This window comes from Gobio gobio (genome assembly GCF_949357685.1).
Source record: "Gobio gobio genome assembly, chromosome: 9".
Lineage (NCBI taxonomy): Eukaryota > Metazoa > Chordata > Actinopteri > Cypriniformes > Gobionidae > Gobio > Gobio gobio.
The window spans coordinates 33,970,886-33,990,406 of record NC_137115.1 but is presented as its reverse complement, the minus strand read 5'-3'; the positions used below and the strand labels follow the sequence as shown (position 1 = coordinate 33,990,406).

The 19,521-nt window shown below is 38.5% G+C and overlaps 1 protein-coding gene across 1 annotated transcript; it reads left to right on the top strand.

Moving 5' to 3' along the window:
• The first annotated feature begins 342 nt into the window (after positions 1-342).
• anln2 (anillin, actin binding protein 2) lies at positions 343-18,335 on the top strand. Its single transcript, XM_079825455.1, has 23 exons — positions 343-417; positions 958-1,023; positions 1,262-1,438; positions 5,892-5,978; positions 6,101-6,273; positions 6,353-6,445; positions 6,873-7,002; positions 7,075-7,529; positions 7,879-7,973; positions 8,356-8,485; positions 9,227-9,362; positions 9,449-9,613; positions 9,706-9,832; positions 9,962-10,010; positions 10,166-10,231; positions 10,322-10,354; positions 10,609-10,630; positions 10,741-10,850; positions 14,827-14,880; positions 15,352-15,438; positions 15,920-16,027; positions 16,106-16,242; positions 16,979-18,335. Exons 2-23 carry the CDS (start codon positions 966-968, stop codon positions 17,139-17,141), a joined length of 2,655 nt encoding a protein of 884 aa, XP_079681581.1. The 5' UTR covers positions 343-417; positions 958-965; the 3' UTR covers positions 17,142-18,335.
• Positions 18,336-19,521: the final 1,186 nt, after the last annotated feature.

The following is a 19,521-nucleotide window of genomic DNA, read 5'->3' as shown; positions in this document are numbered from 1 at the left end:
AAAATGATTCCTTTATAAAATATTAGTAAAATATACATTTTACTCTCTGGTATAAATTCTGTAGTTATTAGTATCTTGAAATGACATTTGAAGGCAGCTGTGTAGATTTTTATTTTATTTTTTAATGAGAATTAAGCTGAATGCTTAAACCAATTTATTTGTTACACAACATCTAATGCTAGGCATGCATAACCGGCACAAGGGAATTAAACATTTATGTAAGTATTATTGTTTAAATTTGCGCAAATATTATGTAATTCATAACGCCATTGATCATCTGGCCACCGGAGGGCTCTACGGATTGACCTGAGCTGATGTCCTGCGCATGCGCGGAGCGCCCGCGGAAATTCAAATGCTCGAGCTAAGCTGACAGACGTTTGAAAACTGCACCAACTCTGACACGGTTCTTTTACTGAGGTAAGATAAATACATTTTAGCAATTCAACTGACAAAAATGACTGAATATTTTTTAATGCACACCATAACTTTTCACGACCATTTTGCATGTCGTATTTTCAACAATGTTCAACAATGATTGCTTGCTAGCAGCGCATTGGCCTTGTAACTTAACGTTACTCTCTCGACACATTTGAACACATGTGTCTTTTTTAACACATTTGAACACAATGAAAAACACATTTTCGATCGTTTAGATTAATCCGTAATCGCATATCAACAGCAACGGTCGTAGTTTATTGTTGTTGATATGAAGATTTGAAATGAAACCAATAAATTGTTGTACAAGCACTAACTTACGTCAACAAAGTTAGTAACACTTATGAATATGTCGAATTTCATGTTAATACCTAACTTATCTTTCAGATACAGCTGATTTATGACGGTGGCCAGTGTTTTTAGGGTCCTCGCACTCTTGGAATTGCTCCGTTTATTTTTTTGGGAATATGTTGTAAAGTCTAATTTAACTCGTTGAACTTGAAGCTGTTTTTCAACTGTCAGGTGAAAAGATGGAAAATCAAAAGAGACAAAGAGATCCACTGGAAGAAAAGACTTCAACCTCTAGTGGTAAGACTAGTGTTTACTTCTCACCTCCTTCACACTTTATACACACAAACCAGTGGGCTAAGTGCCTACCTATAACTGTTACAGCATTTTTGAGTAACGTTATATTAATTTATTAATTGTTGAGACGTCTAAAATATGTTAGCTTGAGTTCATTCATTTGCAGCTGAGCTTTATTGTTTATATACACAGGTTATGAGACCTTGTCAGTTTAACCATTAGGCTACATAATGTTTTCCAGAACTTAAAAATGTGTTGAAGAAAAGGCGGTTGGCAGCAGGGGGAGAGGAGAACCTGGACCCCACAAAATCCCCTGCCAGGACGCGCTTGAGATTGGCAGAGCTAGAGGTGAAACCAGACACTCCAGCCATATCCTCCATCCGCTCCAGGGTCCAACAACTCAGCCAGAGACGAGATGGTAAGAATTCAGATTTATCCTTTTGTAAAATCAATCTGCCAACTCACTAATACTTGAACAATTTTAATATTTTAAAAATGTATTTTTACAGTTTTTCATGTCCAACCCCATGTCTTTTTTTACTTGCAAGTTGATTTTCCATTACATTTCAAAATCATTTTGCTTGAAAATAATTTATTGTGTTAGTTATTCCTTTCTTTAATTGCAAGACTAGTAATAAATACAATCTAACACTTTAGAACTGTATGGCCCTTAATTATTTTATTGAATACTTTTGTATTATGAATGCATGGAGTCTACATTGAATATCTGTTGTTTTAAAATGAAATTTGCCACACTACAAGACTATTTAAAGGGTGATTTAGCATTAAGCTTTGTATCAGTAGAAACCCGGTAGTATATTCGAATTATGGTACTTTTCCCCCTCATATCCCCCTAAGACGAGAGAATTATGCATTTTTTTTCTGTAAAAAAATCCTCCGATGATGCAAATATCGTCTTTTCGTCATCTGAGGATTTTTGGCCAGAGCCGCCCACAGGGGAGGGATCTCACTCACAGAATGTAAATGCGCACGGCCGCTGCCACTCAGCTCGGGCATTCATAACGGAGTGGTACAGAGCAAAGTGTTTCAACTTTTCAATGAATTCCTATGAAAGTTTAGCTTCCACATGCGATCTGATAACGCGCCAGACTGGACACACGCCGAGAATGACAGCCGCGCTTACCTCAGCTCTTTGCTCTCGTGATGAATGAAATCTGACTCCTGCTGTGTCTGTGACGTGACTTTCGTTCGGCTCACTCACACTTTATTGAAAAGACACGTTCAGTTTTTAATTGTAGTGTCTATTCTCTAACTGAACGAAATGATTGTATTACTATGAATATCAAAACGACGTTGGGGGAGGTGCCGGGGTGGGCAAGTGATAACCAATAGAGTGCCGAAGTAATGACGTCACTTTGTAGGCCAAAACGCGGAAGTGAGTTAGCATTTTAGCCCTATGGGTTCCCTCGCCCTAAAGTCTATGGGTTTTTTTAATGGGTTTTTGCTAAATCGCCTGAAATAAGGTCTGTGGTTAACAAAGCCTCTATATATTTTCACGTTTTAATCTATGACATAAAACACACTAGTTATAACCTGCTTGTGATTTTTTAAGACTTTATTGTGTCTTAAAAACGATGGTTGCTAACAAGTTGCTAAAAGGGACTACATCCTTTGGCGGGGACTTTAGACGCCATCGTGACAAACAGGCAATCTCTCACTAGCCCGCGTTTCAGCCTAGAATGAAGAACTTATGTGGCGTGAATAAATCGCGCTATTCGCGCAAAGTTGGATGCTTGAACATTTGGAGTTTACTCTCTTCACATGTTTGTCTCGTTGAGAAATGGCTGACATGGGCTGTGTTTACACGTCTTTTTGTGTTAAAATCTACTGTTAATGTGTGACAACTTAGTTTTAAGACTTTTTCAGTCGATAATGTAGTTGTTTAAAGCTCAAATATGTGGTTTATTTATAAGAAGAGTGCCTATTTAAACATTTTATCTGGTGTTATCGGAGTTGTGAGCTCCAGTGGGTCCGCGGCGCTCCGTGCTTGTTTACCCGGCGAGAGTAGACTTTCCTCGGCTAGTCCTTCTGCCGCCTGCCGCTGGCTCTGATGTCTATGTGGCGTCTCCAGCTATAATTAGTCTTGTGGAGATTTAACGGCCCATATTTGCTCTCATGGATCTATAATTTGTTCCCTGGCAAATCGTTTAGGCTGAGTGCAAAGATAAGTTTCATTACTTGTTTATTTTTAGACTATAACTGTACGTTACCGTTGTAAGTTAGCCGACTAGCACTGACTTTGAATGTTTGACTGAATTGTTTTCTTTATTTCATGTGTAGCTTATTATACGTTTTGTATTATTGATCATACATAAACTTGCATTTAACAAAAAGAGACTGGGTTGTGTTTCATGTCATTAAATGTTATCACAGTGATAATCATATTGTCTGAAAAAACATTAACAAAATATAAATCTCAGAGAGGCACGCATAAACAAAATTAGTTTCTAACATTTTTGGAAAAAACGAATGGGCAATATTTCTCATGAAAAAGTGGATAAGTGTTCATACACAGCGCAGATCATAATGAGCGAGCGTGTTTTTAAATAAAGTTTGAGGAAGCTTGATGATGACGTTGATCCGCGACCATGGTGTGCTGTAGTCCGTTTATAGCCTACCGTTAGCATTTTATATCTGACGGCTTTATTTGGGCTTCAAAATGTATACATTTTGGATGAACTTGTAAAGATTATCTTGGTAGACAAAACGTGTAAGGGTCATTACTCTTTGTTGAACACAGATCTTATTTTTTGCGATTTTCCAAAAGTCTATGGGGAAAATGAATGGCTTTTTGATCGAGGGAACCCATGCGCCGCTAACTTCCGGGTTGGCCTACAAAGTGACGTCATTACTTCGGCACTCTATAGCCGTGGCTTTGGGAGTGGCCTCGTAGGGCAGCGAAGCAAGTGCATTCTGGGAGTTGTTGTCTTTCATGCACATGAGACAAAAATACATTTTCTGTCTTTTCTCAGTCTAGAAGGCACAATTCAAAAATAATTTCACATTTCTACTACATAAATGACACCGTTTAAATACACTTTCAACTTCCCAGCGTTGAAGTGCCCCTTTAAAGGAACTGCAAAATAATTTAAAAAACGAATTGTGTGGGGGGGAAACCAATTAATTGATCAATTAAATAATCTACAAAATGCACTTTCCTTTAAATGTGAATTAGAATGTAAAATCTCGATGTAGAAAAAAGTAAAAAATGCCCATGTTATTTATTAACTTCGTTCTCTTTTTATAATGCATGCTCATTTTATTTCCTCAATGTGTTTAGAATTGTGCCATTGATATGCTCTTAAAGGGTTAGTTCACCCAAAAATGAAAATTCTGTCATTAATTACTTACCCTCACGTCGTTCGACACCTGTAAGACCTCCGTTCGTCTTCGGAACACAAATGAAGATATTTTAGTTGAAATCTGATGGCTCTGAAAGGCCTCCATTGGCACAATGCACGGTTCACTCTCAAGACCCTTAAAAGGTACTAAAGACGTTGTTACAAAGTCCATCTCACTACAGTGGTTCTAAAATAACTTTATGAATCGGCGAGAATAGTTTTTGTGCGCAAAAAACCCCTAAATAACGACTTGTATAGTGATGACGATTTCAAAACACGGCCTCATGAAGCTTCGAAGCGTTATGAATCAGCGAGTCGAATCAGCGGATTGAATCGCCAAATTTCAGCAGTTTGGCGGTTTGACACGCGATCCGAATCATGATTTGACTCACTGATTCATAACGCTTCGAAGCTTCATGAGGCCGTGTTTTGAAATCGTCATCACTATATATAAGTCGTTATTTAGGGTTTCTTTGTGCACAAAAACAATTCTCGCCGATTCATAAAGTTATTGTAGAACCACTGTAGTGAGATGGACTTTGTAACGACGTCTTTAGTACCTTTTAAGGGTCTTGAGAGTGTACAGTGCATTGTGCCAATGGAGGCCTTTCAGAGCCATCAGATTTCAACTAAAATATCTTCATTTGTGTTCCGAAGACGAACGGAGGTCTTACAGGTGTAGAACGACATGAGGGTAAGTAATTAATGACCGAATTTTCATTTTTGGGTTAACTAACCCTTTAAAGTCACCCAAAAATGTAAATTAGCCCATGATTTACTCAACCTCAAGTCATTCTAGGTGTATATGACTTTCTTCTTTCAGACGAATACAATCAGAGTTATATTAAAAAATGCCCTGGCTCTTCCAAGCTTTATAATGGCAGTGAATGGCTGTTTCTGTTTTGAAGTCCATAAAAGTGCATGTATCCATCATAAAAGTGCTCCACAGCGCTCCATGGTTAATAAAGGCCTACTGAAGCAATGCGTATGTGCAAGAAAAATATCCATATTTAAAACTTTACAAACTAACCTAATCTCTAACTTCCGCTAACTGTCATGCACGCATTCACAAGAGACTGGCGTTCCAGTGTATGACACTCAGGTGAGAATATGCTAGTTCTCGCTAGAACCAAGTTTTGTTTTGAAGTTAGAGATTACAGTTTGTAAAGTTTTAAATATGTATTATTTTTTCTTACACAAACACATCGCTTCGCGTCAGAAGGCCTTTATTAACCCTCCGGAGCCAGATGAACTACTTTTATGATGGATAGATGCACTTTTATGGACTTAAAAACAGAAACAGCCATTCACTGCCATTATAAAGCTTGGAAGAGCCAGGGCATTTTTTAATGTAGCTCTGATTGTATTTGTCTGAAAGAAGAAAGTCATATACACCTAGAATGGTTTGAGGGTGAGTAAGTCATTGGCTAATTTAAATTTTTTGGTGAACTATCCCTTTAAGTAACAAAGCTTGTTTAGTAATGAGTTGTCCTTTTTCCGTTTGGTCAGGTGGGACTGGTTTAGTCCAGCGCTGCCTGTCTGACCCCGGGTCTGAGGGTTGCACCGACAGCATGACCTCAGCAATCTGTCACATTGGTGAGTATTTTCTTACACACTGGCTTCACTTCACAATTGCTTCTTCATTTACTGCATTATGTATTATGTCAAAGATGCTCTTTAATTGTGGCCATATTTCTAAATGTGTATTTTTATGAAAGGCGAGGGAGAGTTTAGCTCTCGCATGCAGCGCTTCAAAGCTCCTACGCCTCTGAACAGCCCTGGTCGCTCCACCCCCTGCACACGCAATCTCTCCAGCTTTGTGCATGGCATCCAACAGCAGCTGAACGCTGCAGTGACACCCAGCAGTAAAGAGGCCTCCCGTATCCGCCAGGTAGATCTGTTCCACCTTTTTTCTGACTATTCAACCCTTCAGTATCGTTTGTTACTAAGACCATCTGTCTCTTATGCAGGCACGTGAGGATGAGTTGCGTTTATTGAAGGTTCAGCCAGTGGCAGACAACATGTGGTTGAAGAGGAGTCTGTCTGACTCTTCCCTCACCGAGGTGAGCCAATCAGGTTATGATGTTTTTGTGCTCCTTGTGGAATCTTGTCTGGTTCTGGGCATTTAGAAGTTTAGATCAAAAGTAAGTAATCTCCATTTTCCCAGAGGGCATCTCCGTCTACATCCTCTCCCTGGGCTTACAGGAAAACTCGAAAACTCCAGTGGCCTCCATTACAGCCCGGGAGTGTGAGCATGTATTTGAGACCATTCGTTGACGTGTATTTGATTTTTCGGCTTCTATTTTGGTTGTTTTCTCTTCACACTTGGTTTTGATATTCATCCTCATATATTTGCTGATCACTGGGGCAGAGGGATTTGTTTGCACAGACACACTTGGGGAGAACAGAGTTTTGCACTTTCACACTTTTGCAGGGTTTTATTTGTGAATGTAGGGCAAAACCTAGTTTCAGCTTTTATTTGTTCTGCAGGAAGAGCTAAAGGGAACTGAATTCAGATCCTGTGAGGGTGACAGTAAGGTATTTGATGGAAGTCTGGACACCACACCTCCATGTACTGTGGACATCCGTTTCCCCAATGAAGAACTTTATACCTCAACAGGTAAATGTGTTTCCTAAAATCTGTTGCGTTTAATTTAAACTGCCATATTTACCACATATATTTCTTTAACAGAAGCTGGGTCTTTGAGCACCTCCGCCCTAATTGACAAGATGTTTGAGGATGTCCTACAGCATGCAGAAAATGAAGATAAAGGAGAAGATGGAAATAAGGAAGAGGAGGAGGAGGAGGTGGAGAAAGATGAGAACAATTCATCACAGACTGAAAAGGAAGACACAACAGAACTGGACACAGTTGAAATGGATGACAAACCAGAACCGGTGACAGTCACATTAAACGAGGAGCCTCTTGACCACAGTGAGATGTGTGAAGAGAGTGTAGAAACTCCTGATGCCAGTTGTACAATGGATGAAGAGGAGGAGCTCCAGTCTGTTGACCATGGTGATGGAGAAATGGAGGGAAAACAGGAGATCGCCCCCATGTGTGCTGAAGACGACTTTCTAACCCTGCCGCCCAGCTATATCCTCTCTCCTCTCAGCAAATCTGTGGAGGCTGTTGTCACACCACTGGTATACTGGCCTGGTTTCAGATATTTTAATTGTTCTTGTAGTGGCAGCCAATGAATGGGAGAAATTGCATTATGTTTTGTGTGTATTCAGTCTATTAATTTGGCTACATATTTTGTAGCCTATGAAACCCAAGATATTGTCAATGTTCTAGCATAATTTAATAAACACTAGAAAAGTGCTAGTGTTCTAGCACTTTTCAAATGAAATACAATTTCCCCTTGTGTAGGTGAGAAATTCAAATATGCAGATACATGCAACTTTCAGTTACAGTGTTAGAATGTAATAGATTATACAGATATAAATGCATTAGATGGTTAACAAGACCATTTTTTTTTTATTGTTCCTACAGAATATTGAAATCACTGTGCCTGAGCCATCAGTCCAACTACCCTCACCTGAAGAAATGACAGCTAGTCCTGCTGAAAATGTTCCACCTTTATACAGGTGTGCCTCACTTGAAAAAGAAGAACCTTATTGTCATTCTCTCACTGTGTTTTTTTTCCAGCTTGGTATTAAGAAATGGTAATGCATGATGCCTACTAGTTTTTCTAGTATAATAATACACACCACCGTTCAGAAGTTTGCGTTTGTAAGATGTTTTTGAAAGAAGTCTCTTATGCTCACCAGGGCTGCATTTATTTGATTAAAAAAAACTGAAAATATATTACTGACCCCAAACTTTTGAACAGTAGTAGATGGCAGTATTATAGCGGTGATGAGACACTCAGCTCTCTAGATTTCAGTCAGCCATTGGTATTCACCCTTTTAAATCAAATAGACAGGTCATTATGATTGACAGTTTTTTTTTTCTACCTATGGTTGACAGCATTGACGCCTACCGCTCACAGAGGAAGATCCATCCTCCCTCTACTCAGAGCTTGACCCCTGGAGTTCAGAAGCAGGTTCAAGAGAAGACCTGCTCAAAAAAGCCTATCAACATCAAGGAGAGAATTAAGGTTTGAAAAGGGGTCTATAGATAATAATTAATTTATCTACCTGTAGAGAGAATTATTCTGGGGTATTTTAAGGGTGCTTTCACATTTGGTTCGATTGCCTGGACTGAACCCGAGTTCGATTGCTCCCCCTGCCCCTGCTGTACAGTGTTCATATTATATTATTTGGGTCCGAACCAGGGTGCGGCAGCTGTTTACCTTGTTGCTTAGTAATGACATCGAGCGTGAAGGTGGCAAAATGCATAGCGTTGCTCACCTCACTTTTATATTTTTGTTATTGAACCGTTGGTTTTGTTTCCAAAGCTTCGGTATGTAATGGCACTTGCGTCTATCTGCCGCGAATGTACTGCAAACGCTCTAAAGAACGCTGAAGACGAGCAGAAATTAGATTTACAGCTCTCTGCTTGCAGTACGTCAGTCACGCTTGCCAGGAAAATAAGTGAAATAAACACACCTTTTTTTTTTTCTCATCCATTAATTAATATCGGTTCACTTCCGTGATTTAGTACGGTTGCGTTCACATCAACAGCGAACCGTACCCCAGAGCACCCTTTTTAAGCGGACTCGCGTACGGTTCGTAGGTGCGTACCCGAGTTCGGAAGACAGCATTCACATCATCCAAATGAACCAAACTCTGACGTCAATCGAACACGGGTGCGCACCAAAACTGCTAGTGTGAAAGCACCCTAAGAGCCTTCAAGCATGCCGGATTTGATGCAGGTGATTGTATTTGGTCCATTTAAGGCTTTAAATGAGGAGGCAGCCAAGTTGCAGACAATCATCACACAGACTCTGCAGGCTCTGAGCTGCTGCAGTGACGAGGAACATGGGAAGGGTTCCCAGCAGGAGGCTGAGGCTGAGAAACTTTTGCTTGTCTCCAGTAAGTACAGTAGAACCCTAGTGAAAAAGCTTGAACCTTCTGGGGAACATTCTCTTATTTGTCTCTAATCCGTCCCTGTAATGCAGGTGAGAAGCGAGCAGCTTTACTGGCAGAGGTCAGCAAGCTAAGAGAGGGTGAGTCTGGAGAACCAGAGCCCCAGAATGCAACTCTCCTGCCCTGCAGGGGCACTGTTGGCATCAGCAGCATCCAGCTGCCCCTCAAGGTGGAGTTTGTGTGCTCTGCTCGCACAGGTGAGTGTTAATGCATATTTATTAATGGAAGCAGTTGATTGCACAAGGTCAGTGTTTACATACAATTTGATATTGCTGCTGTCTTTATAAAGGCCGTCCAACGCACTACTTCTTCGTTTTGATCCGTTATGGCCCATGTAACATTGTCGCGACACCTTTGGCTACCGCTGCAGATGCACAAAATGGTGACACCATCTCCTTCTCAACTTCCATCACACTGTGAGTGCATACACTGCTCTGCTGCTTCTTTAAAATGATGTCAGAGTTTACAATGGCACAGTGTTTATGGAAGAAGGCTTTTAAATATAACAGTAGTTATTAAAATGGTTTTAATGTTTGCTTCCACAGACAAGACATTCGCTCCAGTTTTGAGATTGATGTTGAGGTCTACAGTTTGGTAGGTGCAACTCATAAACGACCAAAAACTTTCGGTTTCATTAAATTGAAAGGAAATAGCCTCTCTTGCAAACTTTTTTTTTTCCCCTTTGCTTACATTTTTCCATTTTAGAATGTATGTAATAAGGTGTTATTGTGCATGTGTATTTTTTATAGTCCAGTACTCCGAGTAATACCTGCAGTGTTAATGCTCAGCAGTTCCGCAGCTCAACAAAGTCAAGGGTAGGTACATTTTCGCACATATTGAGAGAGCCAAGTGTTTTTATGAATTATATCAATGCACAGCTGCAACAGAAATGTTTGTGTTTCTAGGTGACACCCAAGAAGATTCTCCACAGCATCACGGTATGGATCTTCTCTCTCCGTTTCATGTATTTTCTGTATAATGTTCATAAAATCACTCTTTTTGAATTCACATAATTCGATTCAAAGTTACAACTTCCATAAGAATACTTTCACACACAATTCAGAAAATAATTCTGCTTATGTTTCGTGAATGAGGTGCAATGTGTGTTTTTAAATTGTAGAAAATTGGTCAATGAAAAACTGTTGAATGATAGACAACCTCAGCTCATACATGTCTATTTTTGTTTTCCTAGAAATCTAACCAGAGTGTGACGCGTAAGTATTTAACTAAGTTCCTCATTTAATCATTGGTTGATTGGTTCCTCATTTAATCATTGGTTGATTGATGGTATCAGATATTGATATTTCTTTTCTGTTCATTATAGCTGCTACTCTGCCTGGTCTGAGTGCCCAACGCTCCAGTAACTTTACATTAGTGGGCTCTCACAAGATCTCCTTGAATTCATTGGGACAGAGCAAGTTTCCTCTGGACAAGGTATTGATACAGCTAAACTGGGGTCACATTAGAGAGAAAAAGGAGATGAAGTGTTTGTGTGTTGTTGTCCTCACTTTTTTATTTTTTTATTTTTTTTATAGCACTTGTTGTATCACTCACAATTCTTGAATTTCTCTCAAATTCCTCACAATTTCAATAGGGCTGGACCAGAATATTCGTTCCATGGGTTGGTATTCGATTTTCAAATTTGTGATTCAAATATTCGTTGTTATTTTTTTTCCGTGAAAACCTGGCATTCCGCTCGAAACGGCTCTCATTCGCGATGCAACACTATGTTTACACTATAAAATGCAATACTTTTTTTCAATTATCTTCTAGCCAAGCCATTTTAATATTATATTGCAGAAGCCATGTCTGAGCTTGCATCTAAACTGCGTTCGTTTGACATTGTGGAAAATAGAATCAAAATGTATTACACCTTTTTACACGTTAGGGCTGTGACGGTGAAAACAATTTCCCTCACCGTTTCCCTCATTGCTGTGCTTGTGCACTGAGCGGCTGAACACATGCAGCCGTGCGCCGTTTACTTTCGGTTTGCCAATTCAGGGGCGGGTTGCTTGAATTGTGGGTTCATTAGCTATTATTCTTAATGAAAAACATAGCAACAAAACAGTACAATGACAAACTCCCTTAATTAGGCGCTTTTACATCGCTTTGAAACCAAATATTCTGCGATCATCTTGTAATTTAGCTCCTCGCTCTCATGAAGAATATGATATGACTGCTGCTGCTGATGTGCTGAGACTAGGGCTGCACAATTAATCGAATTTTAATCACGATCACGATTTTGGCTTCCCACGATCAAATTCGCGTGATCGAGCGATATTTAAAATGCGTCATTCATTCACGCTTTGTATTAAAGGTTGTTTTTTTTTTTCAAAGCCAGTCTAGCACGCTGTAAAGCCGCTGTCTGATCACGTGCGTCCATGCACCAATCAGAGTTGTTCCCTGCACCGCGCAGCAGCTCAGTCAGTTTCCAGATGTAGACAGTCACAGACAGAAGACAGAGTAGCGTGAGGAAAATACCACAACATATAGCAGGCTATAATCTATCTTAACAAAGAAAAAATGTCTAACTTAGCAGAGGGAGTGGCCGAGATCGTCATCCATTGTGTGGAAACATTTTGGGTTTCAGGCAAGTGACACAAAACAAGAACAGGTCATATGCAAAGAGTGCCATAAAGTTGTTTTGGCACCACAAAGCAACACAACGAACCTCTTTAACCACTTAAAAAAACACCATAAAGTTCAATACGATGAATGTATGAGGGCCAAGAAATGCGTTGCAAAGACTAATCATCCCACAACATCTCAGACATCCATCGAAGCGAGCCTCTTTAGCGCATCACCATACCCATCCACCTCTCAAAGACACAGTGAAATAACAAATGCAGTCGCATTTCATTTGGCTAAAGACATGTGCTCAATAAACACGGTGACAAACGAAGGCTTCAAATTCTTGGTCAACACTCTGGATAAACGATACGTGATCCCCTCGCGTAATTATTTTTCAAAGGTGGCACTACCTGCGATGTACAGAAAACGCAGAGGGGAAATAGAGCGTGATCTTGCCAATATTCTTTTCGCCATAGTTCTTCTGCCTTGAAATGTTCTTATTTGGTTACATTCTGTTATGGAATATTTGTTTCTTATTGATTGTATATTTTATTTTTTGTTTTATTCACATCCATTATGCAGGTAAAACTTAAGTTTATATTTTGCTTCCTAAAATATATTTACACATTGTAAAATGTAAAATAGTGCCCTGTTGAAGTTTTGCTACATTTTCTTTATTGTTTTAATTTATTTTTATTTATTCTTTAAGGAGATTCACTGAATTTTGGTGAATAAGAGGACCTATTTTATTTTGATGCACATATCTGTACATTAGCAGGAATGTTGCACAATATGGACGTGAAGGCAGTAAATGTAATTAGCTTGTGTGACAATAAAAAATTGTTTTGGTTAAAATCAACAAATAATCGTGATAATTAATCGTGATCTCAATATTGATCAAAATAATCGTGATTATCATTTTGGCCCTTATCGTGCAGCCCTAGCTGAGACGCCCGCTAGTTTGGCTCAAGTGGCACGTTAAGTTTTTTAATTGTAGTTAGTTTTAGAGCCCTGCACGGGCCTCAAATCTAGGCCCTAGCCTGGCCGTGTCCGACAGCTTACCAAAACTATTGACACGAGTAGTGCGATTTTTTTGATTTTATTTTTTTATCCTCCCTATTAGGCTACACATTGTTGCAGCCATTAAAATATTTCCGTTTTGTTTTTAATGTCAAAGTAGTTATATTTTGTTTCGTTTCTTTATTAAGTTAATTTAGAAAAATGTTTAAAGTATTTGTTAAATTAAAGTATTTGTTTTTTAAAGTAGGCCTAACGGCCAGCGGCGACAGTGAGTTAACAGCATGTTTGATCAATTTAGCCTCTTAAATCAACACTGGACTTGTCTTACTTATAATAAAACCATAAATATAAAACACTTCAAGCATCACAATGTTAGTTTAAATGTTTAGCCTACTATCACCACCACAGTAAAAAAAAAAAGGCATTTTTGACAAGCTGAGGCTGATGCTGCTCGCAACGGTGCAAACGAAACAAATAAAGTGAAGTGACATGTTTTTTTATTTATTCAATTTATTTATTTAACTTTTTTTTTCTTTTTTTTTTGAGTAAACATTCCTCCCTATTACACATCGTTGCAGCCATTAAAATAGTTTTGTTTTTAATGTCAAAGTAGTTATATTTCGTTTCTTTCTTAAGTTAATTTAGAAAAATGTTTAAAGCATTTTTTTGTTTGTTAAATTAAAGTTTTTGTTTTTTAAAGTAACGACCAAGCGGCCAGCGGCTGACAGGGAGTTAACAACACGTTTGATCCATTTATCCTCTTAAATCAACACTTGACTTGTCTTGCTTATAATAAAATCCAGATATAAAACACTTCAAGTATCACAATGTTGGTTTAAACGTTTAGCCTATACTATCACTTTTTAAATAAAATAAAACACAGGCCGGTTGTCTTACCTTACACCTCTCCGCAAAATTAATATAGGCTAAATCCGATCTTCAATTCTTGCGCTAGCCTATGCACATTTAACGGAGTTCACGTCAACGAAAGCAACAGAAATGAGCTGCATAATATTCATCAGCTCATTTCAAGATCAAAGACCGCAATATCAGAACAAGTGACCTAAGCACTGTAAGAGCATTTCGTCTCATTGGTTTTAATGAAGATGATTGTGTTTTTGAGCATCTAAGACGTTCGGCAGTTGGTGTGTTGGCTTGCTTTACTCATTCGCGGCGATACTCTAAACACTGTGCGAGCCGTCTTGACAATCGTGGTGTCATAGTCTCATGTTGTTTCCACCAGCGCTGCACACCTCATTGTTTCTTTTAATTAATTAATGACTAAAATATAAAATGAAGGAAAAAGCCCAAGTTTGAGGTATGAAGTGAAAATTGGCCTGAAGCCCGGCCCCAGGGGAAGAAATGCAGGGCTCTAGTTAGTCTGTTCTATGACTGAACAGAATTATTTTTACTAGCTACTATAATATATCAAAACTGGGACGTAAGACCTGTGTGTTTTGTATCACTAGTTCATTGCTCGTTCGCGGAGCATATAAGCCCTGCCCGCGTGAGGTGCGCCGCTTCTCCAGATTCCAGACTTTATTAGAGAGAAGGATATGTTCCTTCCCTCCGAAGCTTCGAATATTCGATGTTGATTACTACCAAAGCTTCGAAGCTCAAAAAATGGTATTCGGACCAGCCCTAAATTTCAATAAATATTGCATACACTTTTACAGTTAATTGTGGGTTTTCACTTCAGGCATTAACTAGGACATCAATAGTTGAACAGTGTATTGAGGTTTTGTCTTGTGTTTGCACTGTGGTGGTTGTGGTGATGTAACTGGGTCTCTGTCCATCTCTCCTGTTTCTTTTCACTCAGATGAAATTTGAAGGCAAAATCAGGCGACTCCTTGGAGATGAGTTTCAGGAAAAGGTGTCACTCTTTCCACCTTAGTCTCGGTTTCTGGTTTAGTGGGCATTGCACGTTTTCTGTGTTTGTGTGTGACATTTTATTCATCTGTTTGCTATTAGTGAATGTCCTGGCCTTGTCAAAAAGGATTTTGGTTTTCTTTTGGGACAAATTAAACTAATATCCCACAATGAATGTCATAATGTTCTGTGTTTTATTACTGAGATATCAGGGAATTTTATTTTCCAGTCCTGAGAAATTTTTTTTGTAGTTGTGAGAATTAGAATTAGTATAATTGTTTTCAGAAATGTAGTTCAAATTTATGTTCTTTGAATGTTATAGTTTAAAAAAAAATAATTGTCTTAAAGCTGCACTGTAATGTGGTTATATTAGCCATCACTAAAAAGTTTTTCATTTGAACAGTATTTCTATTTTACATGCCCATCTGTTGTTTTCTTTTTCCTGTGTCATGGCTAACCCATTTGTTTTTTGTAGGTTCCCTTCCTCTCTCCTCTAGAGGGCCACATCTATCTGCGGCTGCATAGTGAGGGCCACTCCAACGTCCAGCATCAAGGCTTTTTGGTAGGTTGGTGTATATGTGTCCCAGAACCTGACTGATAACTCTTTTGGCTGGTTTTATTACATGAAAAAGGCACTTAATGTATCAGTACTCCCTCGATTCATTTGTAAAGCACAAATGTGGTGATACAGTTGGCAATACATATTTACTAAAGAAGATATGTGAAGTAAGTGAGCAGTTTATCTTCACAGTCTGATCCATTTGAATGCAAGTTTTTAAATGTAAGATCGGTTTCAGCGGCTTTGGAAACAAGAATATTCAATGTGTTGCATGGTATAGCTGCAGCTGGTCTCAAAAAGCAGTAGTCTTGCATAGCCAGACCTCTGCCTGGTGAAGTTTCACCCCATTTACATAAGTACTTCATTTCGTGATTGAATTATTGTGATGTAATGTATTCTTTTGGTATTGCATGTAGATGATCCGTTTGTGAAGGAAATTTGCTGTGAAATGTATGCCGCTATTATTTTCCTTTTCCTCTTGTAGACCATGTTTGAGGATGTGAGTGGCTTTGGAGCCTGGCAGAGGTTCTTCTTCCTTCTGGAAGGAGGACACCTGCTTTACTGGAACCACCCTAATGAGATGGGCGACAAGGTGGGTTTGTGCAGTTATGTTTGTATGTAATGCGTGTCCTTTCTACTCATTAATGTCTTCTATCATCTCTTCTTCCAGCCAGCAGATGGCAGTCTCTCTCTCTATGGCTTCTGCAGTGTCAGGCCTGTGGAGCGAGAGTGCTGTGCACGGCCACACACTTTTGAGTTAGTAGAGACTAACACCCTTCAGCAAGAAAACAGCCAGATCTTGAAGAAGTAATGCATCCACTTTCAACAAGCTTTGTATTGTTACAATGTCGATAGTAGATGTACATGTTTACTCTGTGTTAGCTGGACAGAGAGATTCACATTTATTTGTCAGCAGAAGACTTTTGAGAGCCCCAGGGCTTTGGTGAATACTTTTGCATTTTTGTATCCCTGCCAATGGACCGTTGGTTCAACTGAGGTTTTTCAGAGTTTCTTCCACGTTATTTCCATATAGATGATTCTTTGCAGCCTTTAGCCACTGCCTACAACTCGCTGGATCCTTCACTGGAAACCGAAAGTAGCTCACTCCCGCCAAGTGTTTACTTGTGTGTTTCCGGGAACAATACAAATCGACATATCAAAGTTTACTAAGAGTTATTTCCTACTAAAGGCGGTATTTGACCCTTTTCAAGTGCATTCATAGCAGACTGGTGGGAGTGGCCTTCAATGGCAACATGGAGCATTATGGGCGTCGGAAGTTTTCCTACCCATTTTGCCAGCAAAGTACCACTTTAATGCAAAAGTTCAGCCAGAAATGAAATTTCTTTCACAAAGGAGAAATTTCATGCTCCACTTTTCCATAGGGATCATGTTTGTAGAGATTCAAAAAGATAACAATGCAAAGCCAGAAGTGAAAACGGGGTTGTTGAGCTTCACATTGATGCATTCAGTCCTGAAATATTTCTTTATCAGTTTACATGAGTTTAGAATTTATTTTGTATGTAAATTATATTTTGCTGTGCAGGTGCTGGTTTTCAGCAGACACACGAGAGGAGAGGTCTGACTGGATGGAGAAACTGAATCAAACCTTACTGGACACTCTTACCTGGAACAGGAAGCCTGTTTCCAACGATGACCGGGCCAGCACATCCTCTAACACTGGGACCTCTCGTGAGAGCATTCTGTAACACAACACAAATGTGAAACCTCACCATGTAACACTAAGAAAGGAGATCTCTGAGAAGATCATATGTGGCACTAAAAAACACTAAGCAAAACATGTATCAGTGTGTATAATAATCTACATATGTACATATGCACGTTTTACTGCTTTATTCGATTCATACAGAATAGTGGCATACTTGTTAAGATTTCTGAACTATCATTTCGTATTAGAGATTCTTTAAGGATAGATAGATTTGCCATTGCAATCAATGCAATGGCAGGTAAGCCTTGTAGTAAGAGCAGTCCAGTTTATATGTACGAGGTAAGTCTCTGAAGTGCCTATTTGAATGTTTATTTATCTCCTGCCTTATTCAGACAACTGCTCGTTATTGAATTGAAAGTTTTACATTTTAATGCTATAATCTGTTTCAGGTTATGCTCCTGTATGAGGGTGTCCTTAATTATACTAAATGATATAGTTATGTTTACAGCATTAGTTGGGCTAATGCACTTCTTGTCTGCCTTCTAAAGCTTTTTATGTTTTTGCTTTTTCATTTACTCTGGAAACAATTGATTTGATTGTCATACTGACTGTCATCTAGAAGGGAGAATAGTTTTTATTTGAATGTACAATATATGAAGTACGTCGTGAATCGTATAGCTTATGATTTTTCTGGGAGGACAGGTTCATAGTATACTTCCATATGACTTGATTTTTGAAAAACATTTAAAGTTGTTTTCAAAAATGATCTTGGGAGTACCTGGCCATGCATTATCTACTGAGATGTACATTTATATTTTAGGAGACAGTCTGGCCAGCATAAACAAAACAGTCGAGTTTATACACTAATCTGATGGTTTTATGGGGTTCTTGGGTTCAAATCTGGAATGTGCAAGTCTTAGAATAACACTACAGAGCAATCTGTCTGAAAATGCTGTACGATAATTTACCATGCTTGCAGGGGGAGAGAGAGCAAGGTATGATCTTGTGACCTTTTTGAGGTTTATTTGAAGCTTTTGATTGTTTTGAGAATGAAGAATTGCCACTCTAGGGACTGAAACTGTTAGGAAATGTTTCTGCGCCATTTATGTCCCATATATGTGTTTTTCCCAAGGGTCTCATATGCTATTGCTGTTAAACTATAAAAATATATATATGAAATATCCTGGTAAAGGTACTATAAAATAAATATGGCCGATAAAGCCTGAAGTGGTTGTTTTCCTTTTAAGCTTCAACTTATTCTTTGTTTAAATATATTATTTGTAGGTTTTCATTTTGCAGATCTCTACATTGCCTGGCAGAACATCATTACAAGCCATTTTACTTAATAGAAATATGAGCCCTTTGTATTTTTCCTAAATCATGTTCTAACTCAAAATATCCTGTTGTAGTTGAGATTTCTCTCTGTAATCCAATTGATCACTAATTTATTATTTATGGAAATCTACAAAAAAAAAAATTCTCTATCACTTGCTACACCTCAGATGAAGAAAATACTAGCAATTATTCAGAAAATTTTGCCAACTCATCTTTAATGACTGAAGTGTTTTTCTGAATATTTTTTATATTTCTGAATCCGAATAGCAAGACACACACTTCCATATATTTTTGTGTGACAAGTTAGCTTGTAATGTACTGCAAGGTGATTTTTTTGTTGTTGTATAAGTTGACTAGTAGGCTTCATCCTTATTGGGTTGCATGAGTTCCACGTTTTGTCCTAAACAGTATGATCATTTTTAAAGAAAACATGGTGAAGAGTGACATGGTGGTAATCATTGCTATTGAATGACTTCAAAGGCTAGCTATCAACATTTAAGAGGTTACACGTTTGTATAAAGTAGCTAATTAGTAATTAATTTAAACACTCAGTCATTAGTTGTTCTCCAGTATGTACATACATACATACGGTTTAGTAATTGATTTGCTAAAATTCAACAGCCTAAATCATCTGTTTGTCACCTTTCTACAGTAATTCATGGTAGTGACTGCAGTTTATGTAGTGCCCCTTCAACATTGTTACATATTAATTATGGAACAGTTGTATAAAGTCTTGCCAGCAAATTCACCAGATGCACTGCTGTCAGTGCAATCTGTTTACATTATATGGAGCATCTCCATAAAAAAAAATTCTCATGAACTAATTTTTCCATGATGACACGGCAGCACTTTTGTCTATTTGTTTGCCCCAAGGCTTGAAGCATCAATACACTGCAAACAATCTGCATTTTATTATAGTATAACACAATTTATTGTCATTGCTATGATACATGATTACATTAGACTAGAGCATCAATCGACAGTGCAATTTTATGAAGTGCAAGATATCAACAATAGCAAAACAACTTCTAACAGACAAGGAATAGGGTATATGATGTGAAGAATCACTAGTAACTATGGAAATT

Bases quoted from the DNA above. Each gene is read 5' to 3' on its own strand.
- anln2 (XM_079825455.1), top strand. From the start codon at position 966: ATGGAAAATCAAAAGAGACAAAGAGATCCACTGGAAGAAAAGACTTCA. The intron at 9,363-9,448 runs GTAAGTACAGTA...CCTGTAATGCAG, and splicing joins GAAACTTTTGCTTGTCTCCA to GTGAGAAGCGAGCAGCTTTA. The intron at 16,028-16,105 runs GTGGGTTTGTGC...CTCTTCTTCCAG, and splicing joins CTAATGAGATGGGCGACAAG to CCAGCAGATGGCAGTCTCTC.